The 16,704-nt window shown below is 58.1% G+C and overlaps 2 protein-coding genes and 1 long non-coding RNA gene across 3 annotated transcripts in view; 2 read left to right on the top strand and 1 right to left on the bottom strand.

Moving 5' to 3' along the window:
• Nucleotides 1-1,660: 1,660 nt before the first annotated feature.
• LOC132597331 (uncharacterized) lies at nt 1,661-3,078 on the top strand. The gene is made up of 3 exons (XR_009563877.1): nt 1,661-2,027; nt 2,356-2,435; nt 2,577-3,078. It is a non-coding gene; the product is annotated as an uncharacterized lncRNA (long non-coding RNA).
• Nucleotides 3,079-3,876: 798 nt separating this feature from the next.
• The window catches only part of NELFA (negative elongation factor complex member A), a 42,944-nt gene continuing 30,116 nt past the window's right edge, over nt 3,877-16,704 (top strand). Inside the window, exon 1 of the mRNA XM_060298879.2 lies at nt 3,877-4,122. The gene's annotated coding sequence lies outside the window, so the exon portion shown is untranslated. The remainder of the gene's footprint in view (nt 4,123-16,704) is intronic.
• NICOL1 (NELL2 interacting cell ontogeny regulator 1) lies at nt 4,971-8,574 on the bottom strand. The gene is made up of 5 exons (XM_060298881.2): nt 8,411-8,574; nt 6,989-7,557; nt 6,544-6,705; nt 6,256-6,344; nt 4,971-5,335 (listed from the first exon to the last, which is right to left on the bottom strand). The coding sequence occupies exons 2-5, from the start codon at nt 7,059-7,061 to the stop codon at nt 5,270-5,272; spliced, it is 390 nt and encodes a 129-aa protein (XP_060154864.1). The 5' UTR covers nt 7,062-7,557; nt 8,411-8,574; the 3' UTR covers nt 4,971-5,269.

Here is a 16,704-nt window from a genome sequence, read left to right as displayed (position 1 = left end):
GACCCTCAGCCCCCGTTGGGGCCCAGCGAGGCAGCTGTGGTCACCTAGAGGACAGGAAAGAGACTACCCCTCGCGGCGTCGCGCTGAGAGACCCAGGCGGAGTGAGAAGAGGGAGGACCCCGGACCCAGGAGCTGATCTGGGCCACAAGCCGGACCCGAGCGCTAAGTCGTAGGGGGAGGGCCAGCCAAGCTGGGAAGTCACCCCCACGCTGTGCTTCGGAGATGCCAGGATTTGTCTGGGCCCGGATTGTGACCTTCCAAGGGGGATCACGGAAAAGCTCAGAGGCACTCATCCATCCATTCAGAAACCCTCCACGTGCTGCCTGGGCACGTGCTGCCTGGGGGCCGAGTGACACTGACTGGACACAGCGGGACTAGGCTCTGAGGCGTCCTGAGGATGGCCAGCCGGATGGCAGGAAGCACGTCCGAGCGGAGAGGACAGCATGCAAGGGGTCCAAGAAGGAAACACCCAGAAGGGGGTGGGGGAGGGGCGGTGATGGCAGCTGGTGGCCTGGAGGGTCAAGGGGCTTCCAAGAAGGCGAGGCTGGGCTCGAGTGCCAGACCAGGGATCAGAAGGACACTCGTCATGCTCCCTGATGCGGGCCAGGAGGGAAGAGAGCCAGGCCCACTGTCCAGGAGCTCTTGGGCAGCAACCTGACCCTAAATCCAGGTGTGAAGGGGTCCCTCAGAGCAGAGCGGCCCGGTCCCTACAGGGCCACAGCCTCTGCCGGCTACTACCCACCCCACCTAATCCCCAGCCCTGAGCGGGAGGCTGCCCCTCCTCCACCCCCAACAGCCGCGCGGCCCGGGGTCCCACTCAGCCTGACCTTGTGGGGCGCCCTCCCGTCCAGGTGGCCTGACCTCACGCTTCAGCCCCCAGAAGCCCCCGAGAGCCCCCAAGGCCTTGAGGCAGTGGTCCAGCCCCTGGTCCAGAGGGTCCTGGAGAGCGCCAGCACCAGGTGGGGGGCAGGGGCCGGACTCAGCTTGGAAGGGCCAGGGCTGGGCCCCAGGGAGGGCCACGTGGGAGCTCTGGGAGGTCTTGGTCCTGGACTTTAAGGGGCTGCGAGTTGGGGGCGGCCTGAGTGGGAAGAGGTGCAGGCAACGGGGTGGCCCCAAGCCCCGCCGATGAGCCTCAGTTTGGGGCCCAGGGAGGTGGCTGCAGTCACCTAGAGGCCAGGAAGGGGACTGTCCCTCGCGGCATCGCGTGCTCAGGGACCCAGGCGGAGTGGGAGTGCCGGGAAGCACGCCCTGTCCTGCCGTCAGGAGCCCATTTTACAGAAAACCTGGGGGGCGAAGTCAGGGGTCTGGTCTGTCCTCCCAATGCCGGGGTGCCCCCCCCCGCCCCACCGAATTCCGCCCACTCCTCTCGCTTTGGCTGCCCCGACCACCCCGAGATTCCCTGGCCTGATACCACTGCCAGAGCCCTGCAGGTCCCTGACAGGGGTGGCAGGGGTCCTTGGCGCAGCAGCGAGACCACCGCCCCCAGATCCCAGGGGCCAGAGTGGAGAGGGCGCCCTGGGCCTCCACTGCTCCTGCGGGGAGGTGGCGCCCAGCACTGGCCGGTTCATTTAGCAAAACAGCCCTCCACCCCAGATGAAGAAAGGGACCCGCGGGCAGAAAGGTCGAGGGGGGCCTGGGAGGAGGGACTGGGAAGGACGGCAGAGGCGGTGGGAGTGCAGGAGGGAGTGGATCAGAGGGCCAGGGGGTGGGAAGGAAAAGGAACCAGGGCCAGGTCAGAGGCAGCCAACAGGAGCTCCTCCAAGAGAACACGAAGGGGAGGAAACGAGAAAATAAAGGTTATTATCAACACTATCTCCCCAACCGAAGGACAGAAACTCCTGCTTAGAACCTGTGCGGCACCTTGAGTGGCCCTGCAGTGCTGAGAGCCTCCTGAGGGCAGGAAGGAAGCGAGGCTCCCGAGACCCACCTGCTGCGGGCAGCTGCCGCCGCTGGACCCAGGCCGCTCGCTCACCTCCTCACCAGGAGCCCAAGGCCCACCCCCCATCCTTCCCTTCAACACACGTTGGGTGAGCGCCTACCTCTATGGGGCCCTGAGAAGAACGAAGCTCAGTTCTCCTGGCACTTCACAAGCCGGGGGGTGGGGTGGGGCAGGAAATACACCAGTAACAGAGATCAACACTCCAGCATCCCTTTGGGACAAAGAAAAATGAGTTGGGATAAGGGGCTAAAGAGTGAGGTGGGTGGTGGAGGCCAAGGGGGGAACCCCAAGGAGACGGGACAGCATGTACAAAGGCCCTGGGGTGGCAGGGGCTATGAGCTGAACGTGCCAGCAGAAGATACCGTACTTTCAGACAGGCCAGCTCAGGAAAGGTTACTTACCACACTGTTTTCTAGGAAGCTACCTGAAGGGATGCCACAGGGAGAAGGTGGCATGGAATCTAGGAAACAGTGGCTCCAAACTAGAAGAGTGCAAGGTGGGCAGTGGGCAGTGGGAATGCCCAGCTGGCTGGGGGCGGGAGGGCACGGGCCAGGGAGGGGACGTAACGGGAACGACTTGACTGACAGAGAACGTCAGAAGCAGACGAGGGGAACAATAAGGCAGACACAATCTCTAGGGAAAACAAATGCCGTCCCAAGGATAATGCGTTCCCAGCATGGAAGATGCTCTTGACCCAGTCAGCCAGAAAGCAGTATGGCAGCTCCGGGACAGAGCCTGAACGCCGTGGGCCCTGACCACACGCACGGCTAAGCTTTGCCAGTCATCTGTGCTGACTCTCCGTCTACTTCTCTAGTGACAACGCCCTTCAGGCCTCCCCCGCCCCCGACCGACCCTGCTCTTGGCAAGGCTGGCGAGGACCAGGGCTGCCCGACCCAGGGGTCCAGCCTTGGGCCTTGCTTGACGTCGGGAGCGTGAGACACGCTGACTTCTTTCCTAAGCCCTGGCCAGTCTCGGTTCTCTTCCTGTCTCATGAGAGCCCATCTCCTCGGGGGTCTCCCATCCCCCTGCCCGCTCAGCACATCGCTCCTCTGTCCACACTCACCGCAGGGCTCTCGGCCAGCACTTGGGGCCCAGCCTTCTCTCTCTCCAGCCCCCTTCCCAGGTGTGTCTGTCCGGTAGCCTCCTGGACCTCTCTGGTAACTCCATCCCTCTTCCCCTCACCCCCTCATCCCTTTCTCTCAAAAAAAACACACCCGCGGTTCCCACTGGCTCTACTTTCAGATACACCTGGAGCCCAGCTCCTCCTCTCACTGCTGTTCCCGCTGCCACCGCCCAGCCCCGGGCCCTCTTCAGCTCTGATGGCTTCATCACATCCCCACGGGCCCTGATTCTGCCCCTGACCAGAGTCCATCTTCAACCAGCAGCCAGGAACGTCCCGTTCCAACAGACGTGGGCTTGCCCAGACCCCACAGGGCTCCGGGGAGCCTCCGTCCCTCACACTGCCCCCTGCCCTCCTGCCTGACTCTGCTGGGCAGACCCTACACAGCAGCGTCCCCGGCCCTTCTGCCTGTGGTTCCACACCCGTCCGCCTGGGCTGTGCCCCTCCTCCCTCCCAGAGGGCAGCTCCCCTAAGACGCTTTCTATGGCCACCCTCGGCTGCCCCCATCATTTATGGTAACAGGAACCCCAGTCCGGGCAAGGGTTCATGGCTGCCCACAAAATACACGATGCCCAGTTAAACTTCAGTTTTGGATAAACCAATAATTTTTAATTTAAGTACGTCCCATATTGCATGGGACATGCGTATGCTAAAAAGTACTTATACTAGAAGTACTTGTACTTTTCATACTGAGAAGTGCTCGCTGGTCCTCTGTGTCTGTGAATCTGGCCGCAGGCCAGCAACACAGGCTGCATCCCGCCCGCCCGCCAGGCAGCCAGGAGTGGCCACATGACAGAGGCCAGCCAATGGGACATGAGCACCGTCTGGCAGCGCCCTGATGGGAAGGCACCTGCCTCTGCCACCCTCCGCTCCTTCCTGGGGCCCCAGGACAGGTGGATCCTGAGCCCTGCCCCTGCACCCCGCTCACAGCCAGGCCCGAGGGCCGGCCTAGGCCTGCCACGGCTTCAGCAGCCCCCACCGCGGGCGTTCTCTGGCCGGATGTAAAGCTCACAGGCTTCCTCGCCACCTGACACCTAGAGCTCGGCCTCCCACCACGGCCAAGGTAGGAATCTGGTTTGTTCACTGTGATCCTGACACCTGGATCGGCCCCTGCACGCCGGGCGGTTCCCGCAGAAGAGAACCGAGGACAGAAGAGGTCAAGGTCAAGGGTTGGGAAGCCCGTTGGGCAGGGAAGGACCTGGGGCAGAGGGTCTGAACAGATGCCTGCATGTAGATCACAAAGACAGGCCAGGCCAGGCCGGGCTGGGGACTGGTGCCGTCGTCCAGGCAGTGGACCAGGAGTGTCCGGCTCCACCAACCCGAGACGGCAGAAGCGGGCGGGGCACGTGGCACCGAGGCGGCCACAACCAGGGAACTAAAGCCCTTGAGAGGCCAAGTGTCCCATAGTGGTCACTTCCAATCGCAGCCCTGCCGCGTTCCTGGATGTTTCTTACAGTGTGCATGCGTTACTTTGAAAAACAAGTATTAATTTTTACTTTAAAAACCGTTCCCAGAATGAACGGAGGGAGGGAGGGAGGCCTCCCACCCGGTGCTGTGAGCACACGTGTGTGGATGCGTGTCTGAGCCAGGAGCTCCTGGTGCCCACGGGCCGGGCGGGGGTGCGCAGGAGGGACCCAGCAGGCAGGGTGGAAGCTGGGGGGAGGGCCCAGCCCTCTCTTCCCAGAGGAGCCCTCCCCCGCCACCCAATCACCCCTCTCCCGACACCCTCAGGCTCCTTGGTCACAGTGGCCTTGCCGTGTGGGATCCACCGGCTGGACCTCCAGGGAGACCCTGACCACAGGCGTCCTCACTGCGGTACAGAAGAGCCTTGGGAGGGTTGGCACCGGGGCAGCTGCTCCAGGGACCAGGCCGCCTCTACACCGCCCCCCTCCCCCCGCCTCAAAATAAGTGCAGGCAGGCAGGAAAGAGGTCCTTGGAAGGCGGACTCGCCGTGGCCACCGTGCCCGTGGGTGCAGGTTCACAAGTGTGGCCGGACATGCATACCCTCAACTGTGGCACTGGTGTGGGACAGGTGTCCCGAGGGCCTCAACCCTCACGGAAGAGCTGCAGAAACCTAGGCCCAGAGAGAGTCCCAACTGGGGACTCCAGGAGGCGGCGATGGTGGGCTCTGGTGGCCAGAGCAGGGAGACAGGACACAGGCATGCCGGGCCAGGTGTTTATTGGTGAGGAAGTAGTCTGGCTGAGGGTCCTCAGCGGCCGGCCGGCCAGCAGGCGCACAGGGCCCGGCGCTCGGCCTGCAGCAGGAGGGTCTCTGTCTGAAGAGCAACACGAGGCCGTCAGGGCACCGCCCGCTGCCCCCCCCCCCCAGCAGCTCCCGAGGGCCTCCCAGCTCCCGGCTTCCCCCCAAAACCCACTGGCAGTCCTGTCTCCACCCGTTCCCAAGACTCTCCGAGCCTGAACTGGACTCTGGGAGGACACCCCCAGCCCCAGTTCTGCAGACTTTGACGGCAGGGGACCCTCTGCTGCCCTCCAGACGCCCCCCGCCCGGCCCGGAGCCTCTGCGGTCCTGGGCCAGTCCTGCCTCCTCAGCCCCACACCGGGACGACTTTTCCCAGCTTCCGCTCGGCTCTCAGGGGCCCCTCTCACCCCTCCCCCGACCCCCAGGGTGGGCTGGGGCTGCTCCTCTCAGGAACCCAGCTCCAGACTCAATGAAACTCAGGCCCCTTGGCCCCCAGGGGGCGCCACAGGTCTCAGGCCGGGCCCTTGGGAATTGGCCAGAAAAGGGGAGTGGGGGGGGTCTCCCCTGCTTTCTACTTCTAGGAATGCTCTCCCTTTCTCAGGAGGAGTACATATATCTGTCACAAATGGAAACTCCGTCAGCTGACGGGGCTGACCCCTGGCCCCTGTGCACGCACCCGTCCCTCCCCAGGTGAGGCCGGGGGCAAGGAACCCCCCAGACAGCTGAGCCCAAGCTAACGTTCCGTGCCCAGCAATCCCTACGCACCCCCTTCCGACCACCTCTTCCCCCGCCTCAGTTTCTCCCCTCCCACTGGGCCTCAGCACTCCCCCGGGGCAGGCTGCACTGGGATTGGGTGACCCCCGGGGAGAGTGCCAGCGAGGCCGTGGGGAGCAGGGGAACGGGGCTGCCCCGCCCTCCCACACTGGCACCAGAAACTGAGTGTGGCGGTTGAGGGGGCGTCCCTCCTCCCCACCCTCCTCTCCTCGGGAGGCTCACCCGTGCGTCCAGGCTGCAGGCCGTCTTCCGCAGGTCCTGCAGGGCGCGCTGCATGAACTCGAAAGCGTGGCAGTCCACGCACGGGCGGCCTGCGGGGGACGCGGGTCAGGACGCGGGGCGCGCTCCCAGCCCGGACCCACCGGAGCAGCGGCCTCCATGCGCCCCCCACCTCCCACCCGAGGGGGCGCGGGGCCCACCCTAGGAACAAAGGCGAGCCACGCCCCTCCCGCACGCCCGGGTGCGGTCGGGGCCAAGGGGGAGCCCTCCGCACACGCGCGCGGCACCTACTCTGCGCGGGGACGGCGCTCCCGGCGGCGGGTTCCGCGCGGGCCTGGGCGCCCAGCAGCGCGACGCTCAGCAGCACCAGCAGCAGCAGCGGCGGCGGCGGCGACCGAGGGGGCCTGCACGGCGGCGAGGGGGCCATGGCCGAGCGGAGGGAGCCCGGGCGCCCTGCAGCGGCCGAGGGTCAGCAGCGCCCGCAACTCCGGCCAGCGAACACCCACCCCGGAACCCGGCCTCGCGAGCCCCTACCCCACCCCGACCTCCGCGGACCAGCGAACCCACCTCCAGGGCCCGCCCCCCGGGACGAGCGAACCCCCCCCACCCGGCCCACCGGGTCTCGCAGCTCCCCACCCCGGCCCCTCCACCCCCGCCACGCCCCCCGGGCCCAGCGACCCCTTCCCTCTCCCTCCCCACCCCACCCCGGCCCAACGAACCCCCACCCCGCCTTTACCGCAGTTGGGGACGCCGCGACAGCAGCGCCGGCGACTCGGGAAGACTTGCGGCGTCCGGCGTGCACCGCGCATGCGCTCCGACCCCGCCCGGGTCCCCTAGCAGACGTCGTCGTCATGGAAACCCCGGGACTGCGCGAACAGCGGGCTTAAAGGGACTGAGGTGGCTCCTGGGCTCCGTGTGCCCAGCCCCGGGCGGGATCTGCGCCCAGAGCGCCGTCAGGCCCACAGGCCACGGAGTGGGGAGGGCTGCTTGGAGGAGGCTGCGCCTGGATAACTCCTCCAGAGCCACTGCCGGCCGGAATTAAGCCAAGGAAGCGGGAAATCTGCCGCGGGAGCTCGGCGGTCCCGGGGCTTGGGGTGTCCCTGGGCCAATCCTGAGGGAGGGGCTCGAGGCACGCCAGGGACTAGGGGCCAGTGAATGCAAAGGCGCGGCCTCTGCTCCCGGGCCAGGGAGGTCCAGTCGGGTCGGATTGCTCGGGGGAGATCGGGGCCAGGAGCGACCCAGGCCCGTGGGCCGGTGGGGATCCGCTCTCTCCGCTCCTGACTCGGGCCCAGGCTTGCCCCTGCGCTTCAGGGGAGAGGGACAGGTGAGAAGTCCATCGGCCTGCCGGGTCCCCCCTCCGCCACTCCGCGCCCTGACACCTATTTGCCACACACCCCCACCCCCGCTGCATGACCTCGGAGGGGTCACTTGGCCCCTCTATGCCCTTTGCTCCCTCGTGACCACACAAGGTTGTTGGAAGTAAAGAGCCGAGTGTGGCCCCCGCGGGCGCCCCGATGCGCGCGGGTTTCAGGTCCCCGCCAGGCCCACGCGTGCGGGGGAGACCCGGTCCCTCTGAGAGGGAAGGTCTCCACTTGGCGTCTACTTGGTCTCTACGAGGCGCAGCACTGATGCAGAGGCCGCGACCTCCGGAGAGTGCGCCCAGGCCCGCGTCCCCGCCTGAGTGCCGGAGCCCGTGCTGTGCGGGGCAGCGCCCGGCCCCCTTCCTGGTGGGCAGCGCCGGGCCAGATGCCCTCTGCCCCACCCCCGGGCCTTGGGTCAGCTGTCGCCCCGGCACGGGATGGGATGACCAAGGCCCCGACCGGACGAGGGTTTGCTGACCTAGGGGAGGGGGCAGTGCTCGTGAGCGCCACTCTCTCCTCCCCGTCGGGCTCAGGGTCAGGCTCGCGCTGCAGCCCGGGCCTGGGGGTGGGGCCTCCGGAAACGCGGGCCGGCCCGGCGCAGGGGCTGGGGGGCCAGCGGGCGGCATTCCCGGACGTGCGCATTTCCGCGCCCTTCATCCGGAGCCCAGTGCCCGGGTCGCAAGATCGCAGCCACCAAGTGGGGCGGGACGCGGCGGCCGGCCTGAGCAGCAGCCCCGAGGGGCCACTGGGTTGGGACGTGTGGCCGGAAGGCGCCACACGGCACGGGCTTTTTCTACCTGTCGTCCCGTCCCGGTGCCTCCGGATCGCGGCCGGCTCCTGCCCCGCTGTCCCTGCGCGCGCATGGGCAAGGCTCGGGGAGACCTCGGCGGCGGTGCGGTGGGAGGCACAGCTGCGGACGCGTGGATCCATCAGAGTGTCCCTTCTCCCGCTTCCCCAGCGCGGCCCAGCCTGACCATCCCTGCCCCGCACACCCTCGAGCCCCTGGCCGCATCCTCCCCGCAACTGTGCTTCTCTACCGAGGGGACCGCGCCACCGGTCCGCCGGGCGGAACCGCAGGGCTGCCCGGGTCCTGAGTGCCCGGCCACACACTTCTTCTCCGCCCCCCGCCCCGCCCCCCATCCCTCACCCTAGCCTGCGTCCTCCTCCCTCTCCCCTCCCCAAGGGTACGGATTTTCCTTACCCACTGGCTCTTCAGCGAGCAGGCTGTGATTTCTTTCACATTCCAATAAGACAAACTTCGTGAGCCCCTGCCCCCCCATCACCTCTCCTGGCTGTGCAGTTTCTCCCCTTCTCTCTTGAGCCCACACCTGTCCAGCCAGCACTGCCCTGACCCACCTAAAGCATCCAAGGGCCAGTCCTCAGGCCTCCCCACTGGCCATCAGTGGCCCCGTGGCCCCCCCCTCCTTGCTCCATCTTCGCCCCCCACCTCTTCATGTCCCCTCCTCAGGGCCATGTCCTTTGTGACCTTGTCCAATTGCAGCTGTAAAAACCAGCCATGCAGTTCCAGGTGTCCCATCCAGCTGCCCTGGACACCTCCACTTGGAGAATAGACTTCTCAAGGTCAGCATGTCCAAATCTGCTGTCCCTCTTCCCCCCAGAATAAAGCCCAACAACTGCCCACAGCCTTCCCCATCTCTGGTGAGGGCAGTCCATCCTGGCAGATGCTCAGACCAAACCCACAGCAGTCCTTTTAGAAATCCTGTGCACTCCACTCTCAGAGCCACCAGAATCATTCTCCGAGCCAGGCTGCAGGCCCCTGGTCCACACTGCCCCTCACCTGGACTCTTATTTTTTTTTAATATTTTATTTATTTATTTTTGGCTGCATCAGGTCTTAGTTGCAGCAAGCGGGATCTTCGTCGCGGCATGCAGGCTTCTCTAGTTGCTGGGCACAGCCTCTCCAGTTGTGGTGTGCAGGCTCTTTAGTTGTGGCACGCGGGCTCTTCAGTTGCCCCACGGGCTTAGTTGCCCTGTGGCATGTGGGATCTTAGTTCCCTGACCAGGGCTTGAACCCGCGTCCCCTGCATTGGCAGGCGGATGCTTAACCACTGCGCCACCAGGGAAGCCCTTCACCTGGACTCTTGAGCCCTCTCACCATCTCTGTGTAGCTCACCTCCTTGTGGTCCAGTTGCCCTGAGACAGCCAGAGGGACCTTTCTTATTTTCTTTTTTAAATTGTGGTAAAATCAATATAACATAAAATTTACCATCTTAACTATTTTTAGGGGTACAGTTCAGTGGCATTAAGTATGGTTCACGGTATTCACCATATTGTGCGGCCATCACCACCACCCAGGAGCAGAATTTCTTCATCTTCCCACACTGAAACTCTGTCCTCATTAAACACTAATTCCTCTCTCCCCCAGCGCCTAGCACCCACCATCTACTTTCTGTCTCTGTGTATGTGACTCCTCCAGGGACCTCATATAAGTGGAAATGCCCAGTATTTTGTGCTTTTGTGACTGGCTTGTTTCACTGAGCAGAATGTCCTCGAGGTTCACCCACACTTTAGCAGGTGTCGAGATCCCCTTCCTTTTTAAGGCTGAATAATATTCCACTGCGTGTATGGACCACATCCCCTTCCTTTTTAAGGCTGGATAATATTCCACTGTGTGTATGGACCACATCCCCTTCCTTTTTAAGGCTGAATAATATCCCACTGTGTGTATGGACCACATTCCCTTCCTTTTTAAGGCTGGATAATATTCCACTGTGTGTATGGACCACATTCCCTTCCTTTTTAAGGCTGGATAATATTCCACTGTGTGTATGGACCACATTCCCTTCCTTTTTAAGGCTGGATAATATTCCACTGTGTGTATGGACCACATTCCCTTCCTTTTTAAGGCTGGATAATATCCCACTGTGTGTATGGACCACATTTTGTTTCCATTCACGTGTGGGTGCTTCCATGCTTTTGCTGTTGTGAATAGTGCTGCTGTGACAGAGGGACCTTTTCAATCATCATCAGACGCTGTCCCCTCTCTGCTCACAGCCCTCCATGGATCCCGTCTCACCACAGTGACAGTCCAAGCCCTGATGTGGCTGGGAGGCTGTCTGCCTGCCAACCTTCCCTCTCACCCCTTACCTGCCCACGCCATGCCAGCCACATAACCTCCTTGCCAGGCCGCTGGGGACACTCTGCTGCTCCTGCCCCAGGGCCTTTCCTCGAGCTGGGCCCACCTGTTTCCAAGGATGCCACAGCCTTCTTCCTCTCTCCCTTGAGGCTCTGCTCAAGTATTTCCTTCTCTGTGAGAGCCAGCCCACCCATCCTGTGTACTATAGAGAAAACAGAGGAGAGACATCCAGGGAGCAAGCCTCTGGTGTCTCTTCCTAAAAGGACACTAATCCTATCAGATCAGGGCCCCACCCCACTGACCTCGTTTAGCCTGTTTTCTTCCTTAGGGGCCACATCTCCAAATACAGCCACCTTGGGGATTAAGGCTTCGACACATTAATTGGGGGGGGGGGGTAACAGTCCATAACAACATCCCATCCTCTCCAGTGCCTCTTACCCCATCCTACATTTTTCCTTTTCCTTACACTCTCACCTGACTCACTATGTAATTTATTAAGTACGTTGATCCTTCCTTGTATCCAGAGCTCTTGGGGGTGGGGGGCAGTTTTGCCCTCAGGGATACTTGGCATCTGGAGGCATTTTGGATGGTTGCAGCTGGGAGGAGAGGTGCTACTGAACCCACTGGGTAGACGTCAAGGGTGCCGCTGAGCATCCTGCAAAGCAGGACGACCCCACAAAGGATGATCCAGCCCAGACTGTGGACGGAGCAGCAGTTGAGGAGCCCCGGCCTGTATCTTCTCGCCAGAAGGCCAGGCCCTCCCTCCCGGGTGCTCAGAAGATGCGCAGGAAGTGTGACTGCGTGAGCGCGGGCCCAGGTGAGCAGGAGACGGGCCTACGCAGGCAGAGAGGCGCTGGCTGTGCAGCCCAGGCCTGGGAGGAGCTGCTTGTCCAGGGCTTGGACCGGATGGGACGAAGGGGGCAGGAAGTGGGAGGAGGGCCGTGTGGGCAGCTGGGGAAAGGAGCAGCCCTCGGGGTGGGCAAGTGAAAGGGTGCAGGGTGAATGCCTTGTGGGGCCTGGGTTCCGAGCCGCTGTCCAGCTGGAGATTGAAGCACAGAAGTCAGCATGAACGTGGCCTGCACAATGACACCAGGACGCTCTGGGCATGAGCCCCTTTGACGCCCCAGAGCCCTCATCCCCTCCAGACTCTCCCCGGCCGCCACCACTGTGGGGCAGAGGTGGGGGTCCAGGGGCGTCTCATCAGACACTGGGAAGAGGCTGCTCGTGCTTGCTGTGGGCTCTGCCCAGGACGGCCTCTCAGGGACCTTCTCCCCTGTCCAGAGCAGATCTGCCCACTGCCCCCAACGCTCAGCAGTCAGGTTGCCTCACCTCTTCCCTGCCAACCCTCACCTCCCCCTTCCACCTACCTCCCTCGCCAAGGGAGGTGGAGCCCAGGGGAGTTGCCAATGACCCCGGAGGAGGTGGGGAGGGACTGGCGGGGGTGGGTTCAAGGGGCAGAGGTCATCAGGTTAACTCTGCCCAAGCCCTGCCAGCAAACAGAGCTGGCAGAAGAGGCATGAGAGTCTGAGCTTCGTGGCTCCGGGGTTAGCGGTTTAGGTCCAGAGTGAGTCTGATGCACACACACCACTCGTTCAGCAGGGAGGGGACACCAGAAGTAAGCCCAGGCCTCCTCTCCTGGCCTGCAGGCCTGGCAGTGGGCTGTCTTGATACTGAGGGTGAAGGGAAGAAGGGTTGTAACACAAGAGCTGGCTCCGGCACGGAGGTGCTCCGGGATACGCCAGGAAAGTGGAGACAAGGAAACTATCTGGAAATGGTTCTGGACTCCTGACGATTCTCGTGGCAACTGGCAGAAGAAAATTCAAATGATCTGTAGCAGGAAGCACCCTCCTCTTAAGCCTTGGAAAACCCAAGCAGAACGGATAGAAACACATGACCTACCTCTATGCTGCCTGCAAGAGGCTCGCTTAAATCCAAAGACACAGATAGATTGAAAGTGAAAGGATGAAACAGGGTATTCCCTGCAAAGAAAAACCCAAAGAGAGCAGGGGTGGCTAAACTGCTCTCAGGCAAAATAGACTTTAAATCGAAAAAGTTTACAAGAGACAAAGAAGGACATTCCACGTTAATAAAAGGCTTGATACGGCAAAAAGATATGACAAACATAAATGTTTACACACCTAATGACAGACCATGAAAATACATGAAGCAAAAACTCATGGAATTAAAGAGAGAAACACAGTTCTACAATAACAATTGGAGACTTCAATACCCCACTCATAATATTGGATAGAACAACCAGACAGAAGATAAGTAAGGAAACAGAGGACCTAAGCAACACAGTAAAGCAACCAGATCTAACAGTCATGCCCAGGACACTCCACCCAGTGACAACAGTACACACATCCTTCTCAGGTGCACATGGGACGCTTTCCAGGAGAGACCGTATATTAAGTCACTGATTAAGTCTCAACAGTTTTTTTTCTTTTGGCCGCACTGTGTGGCCTGCGGGATTTTAGTTCCCTGAACAGATATTGAACCCGAGCCCTCGGCAGCGAGAGCACAGAATCCCAACCGCTGGACCACCAGGGAATTCCCTTCAGTAGATTTTCAAAGCTGGATACCATAAAAAGTACATTCTCTGACCACAGCAGGATGATGCTGGAAATCAATAACAGAAGGAAAAGTGGAGCATTACAGAACCAAAGGATCAAAGAAGACATCAAAAGGGAACTTAGAAATTACTTGGAGAGGAATGGAAACAAAAACAAAACATACCAAAACTTATGGGACACCATGGAAGCGGCGATAAAGGGGAAATTAGAGCTATAAATACATTTTTTAAAAAGATCTCAAATCAACAACCTAATTTTACAACTTAAGGAGCTAGAAAAACAAGAACAAACTAAACCTAAAACTAGCAGAAGGAGGGAATTCCCTGGTGGTCCAGTGGTTAGGACTTTGCAGTTTCACTGCCGAGGGCACGGGTTCGATCCCTAGTTGGGGAATAAGATCCCACACGCCGCGAGGCACAGCCAAAACAAAACAAAACAAAACAAAAAACTAGCAGAAGTAAAGAAATAAAGGGTAGATTAGGGTGGAGAGAAATGAAATAGAGAATAGAAAAACAATAGAGAAAAATCAAAGAAACAAAAAGTTGGTTCTTTGAAAATACCAACAAAATTGACAAACCGTTAGCCAGACGGACTAAGAAAAAGAGAGAAGAGACTCAGTTCACTAAAATCATACATGAAAGTGGAGGCATCACTACCAATTCAACAGAAATAAAAGGATTACAAGAGAGTGAGCAACTGTACACCAACAAATTGGATAACCTAGATGAAATGGACAAACTCCTAGAAGCACAAAACCTACTAAGATGAAACCATGAGGAAATAGGAATTCCGAATAGACCCATAACTAGTGAGGAGATTGAATCAATAATCAAAACTCTCCCAACAAAGAAAATCCCTGGATCTGATGGCTTCACTGGTGAATTCCAGCAAACATTTAAAGAAGTATTAACACCAATCCTTCTCCAACTTTTCCAAAAAATTGAAGAGTATGAAATATTTCCTAACTCATTCCATAAAGCCAGCGTTACCTGATACCAAGGCCGGAGAAGCACTGCAGACCAACAGTCCTCACGAGCATCGATGCAAAACTCCTCAACAAATACAAGCACGTTAAAAGGACTGTACTGGGAGGGGTGCAGGGGTGATGCCAAGGCGTGCGTCATCCTCTGGTTCTTGCTTCAGATGTTGGAGACACAGTGTGCTTACTTTGTGGAAGTTCAACTGTATATTTATGATTTCTGCACATTTCTGTATGTATTTACTTAAAAAAAAAGATTACTTATATTTTTAAACAAAGAATGAGACAAAATAAACACATGTTTACTCAGAGACAGAATGTCCTTAGGAAGGAAATTCTAAAGGATGTAGTTCAGGCTGAGATAAAGAGCTCCTAGACAGAAGATCTGGAACTCACTCGGGGGCAAAGTAAGAGGAAGATCTGGGGGTAAATACAGTATAAAGAGGCCATGACTCCACTAAACAATAATAAAAAGATAGAATTAAAATATGTGGCAACATATAAATCAGGGAGGGGTTAATAGAGTTAAAGTGCTCTGGACAAAATACCCAAAGGATCTGGTAGGAGGCTGAAAGTATTATTAAATTTATTTTGTCACTCTTTCATAGGTTCATTCAGGTGTGACTGACATGCAATACACAATTAGATCGATTTTGATGTATACATGTGAAAATTAATAAAGGGAAACCTCACTGAAATGGAGTCAGGAGGCCAGAAGGGGGAGCTCTCATGCAGTACCACTCAAAGTTGGTCACAGGAAGAATCATCAATTACAGGTCCCCACAGGAAAAGATGTACAGGGCATCTCCTACAAGAAATCCACTTCCCCAGAAACTCAGCCAGAATCCAGAACCACTCTGAACTCTCACTTTTCTCCAATGGACTTTGGTTCAAAACAACCCCTCCCAACATCCTCCTTTTTCTCTGTAAAATAATGTTCCTCTCCTTTGTTAGACTTGCCTTTGGCCTTTGTATAGCATGCTTGTCCCAAGTCACAATTCTCTGCTATTTCCCGAGTAAACCCATTTTTGCTGGTAAAACAACTGTTTCATTTTGAAGGTCAGCATGCACGTGTGATGCCATTACCACCATGAAGATAAGGAACATACCCACTGCCACCCAAACACCCTCATCTCTCTTTGCAATCTCCCCTCCTGCCTCTCACTGGCACCTCCCCCCAAGATAACCACCAATCCGCTTTCTGTTGCTAGCTTGCATTTTCTACAATTTTATGTAAGTGGAATCATACAATATATTCCATTTTTTGTCTGTCTTCCTTAAATTAGTAAAATTATTTTGAGATTTGTCTATGTCGTTGGGTGCATCGATAGTGCGTTCTTTTTATTGGTGAGTAGTGCTCCACTGTGTGGAAAAACCACAATTTGTTGCGCACTCACTCGTTGATAGACATTTGGGTAACTTCCAGTATTTGGCTACTACAAATAAAGCTGCTGTGGGTACCCACATACAAGTCTTTGTATGGACATGTATTTTCTATTTTGGCTGCTTCGGGTCTTCGTCGCTGCACGCGGGCTTTCTCTAATTGTGGCGAGCGGGGGCCACTCTTCGTTGCGGTGCTCGGGTTTCTCATTGCAGTGGCTTCTCTTGCTGTGGAGCAGGGTTTCTAGGCGTGTGGGCTTCAGTAGTTATGGTGCTCGGGCTTAGTAGTTGTAGCTTGCGGGCCCTAGAGCGCAGGCTCAGTAGTTGTGGCACGTGGGCTTCAGTAGTTGTGGCACGCGGGCTCTGGAGCGCAGGCTCAGTAGTTGTGGCGCACGGGGTTGCCCCTTGGCATGTGGGATCTTCACGGACAGGGCTCAAACCCGTGTCCCCTGCATTGGCAGGTGGACTCTTAACCACTGCGCCACCAGGGAAGTCCCTGGACATGTATTTTCATTTGAGGTCTTTTATAGCCCTACTTAACATCTTTTAATCTTTCTCCTACCTTCCTGGATATTTCACATAGTTATAATAAACTTTAATGCCCTTGTCTCCTGATTCTATTATCTGTCTCATTTCTGGTTCTGTTCCAATTGATTGATTTTTTTCCCCTTTATTATGAGTTGTATTTTCCTGCTCCTTTATGTTTATGGTAATTTTATCGGATGCCAGATATTGTAATTTTTACAGTGTTGGGTCATTGGGATTTCTTTCTTCTTTATATGGTTTTGAGCTTTGTTCTGGCATGCAGTTAGTTACTTGGAAATAATTTGATCCTTTTGGTCTTCCTTTCAGGCTTCGTTAGGTGGGCTCCGAAAACCCCTTAGTCTGAGCCAGTTTGACCTTAATACTAAGCAGCAGCTTTCTGCGCGCTCTACTCAGTGCCCCGCGGCCATTGGGAACCTCTTTCTGGCCCGTGTGAACTCTGAGGATTGTTCCACTTTCCCTGTTCCAGGGTCTTTCCCAGCCTCGGGGCACTTCTGTACGTGCTGAGAACTGGAGGGGA

This window comes from Globicephala melas, chromosome 5 (assembly GCF_963455315.2).
Source record: "Globicephala melas chromosome 5, mGloMel1.2, whole genome shotgun sequence".
Taxonomy (NCBI): Eukaryota; Metazoa; Chordata; class Mammalia; order Artiodactyla; family Delphinidae; genus Globicephala; species Globicephala melas.
Note: the sequence above shows the minus strand (reverse complement) of the source record. Positions and strands in the feature narration are given on the sequence as shown.

What these genes read in the sequence shown, in the direction of transcription:
- NICOL1 (XM_060298881.2), bottom strand. Translation starts at nt 7,061, where the DNA reads ATGCGCGGTGCACGCCGGACGCCGCAAGTCTTCCCGAGTCGCCGGCGC. An exon ending in TCGCGGCGTCCCCAACTGCG is followed by an intron (nt 6,706 to 6,988) that starts GTAAAGGCGGGG and finishes CGGCCGCTGCAG; the next exon opens with GGCGCCCGGGCTCCCTCCGC. An exon ending in GAGCGCCGTCCCCGCGCAGA is followed by an intron (nt 6,345 to 6,543) that starts GTAGGTGCCGCG and finishes CGTCCCCCGCAG; the next exon opens with GCCGCCCGTGCGTGGACTGC.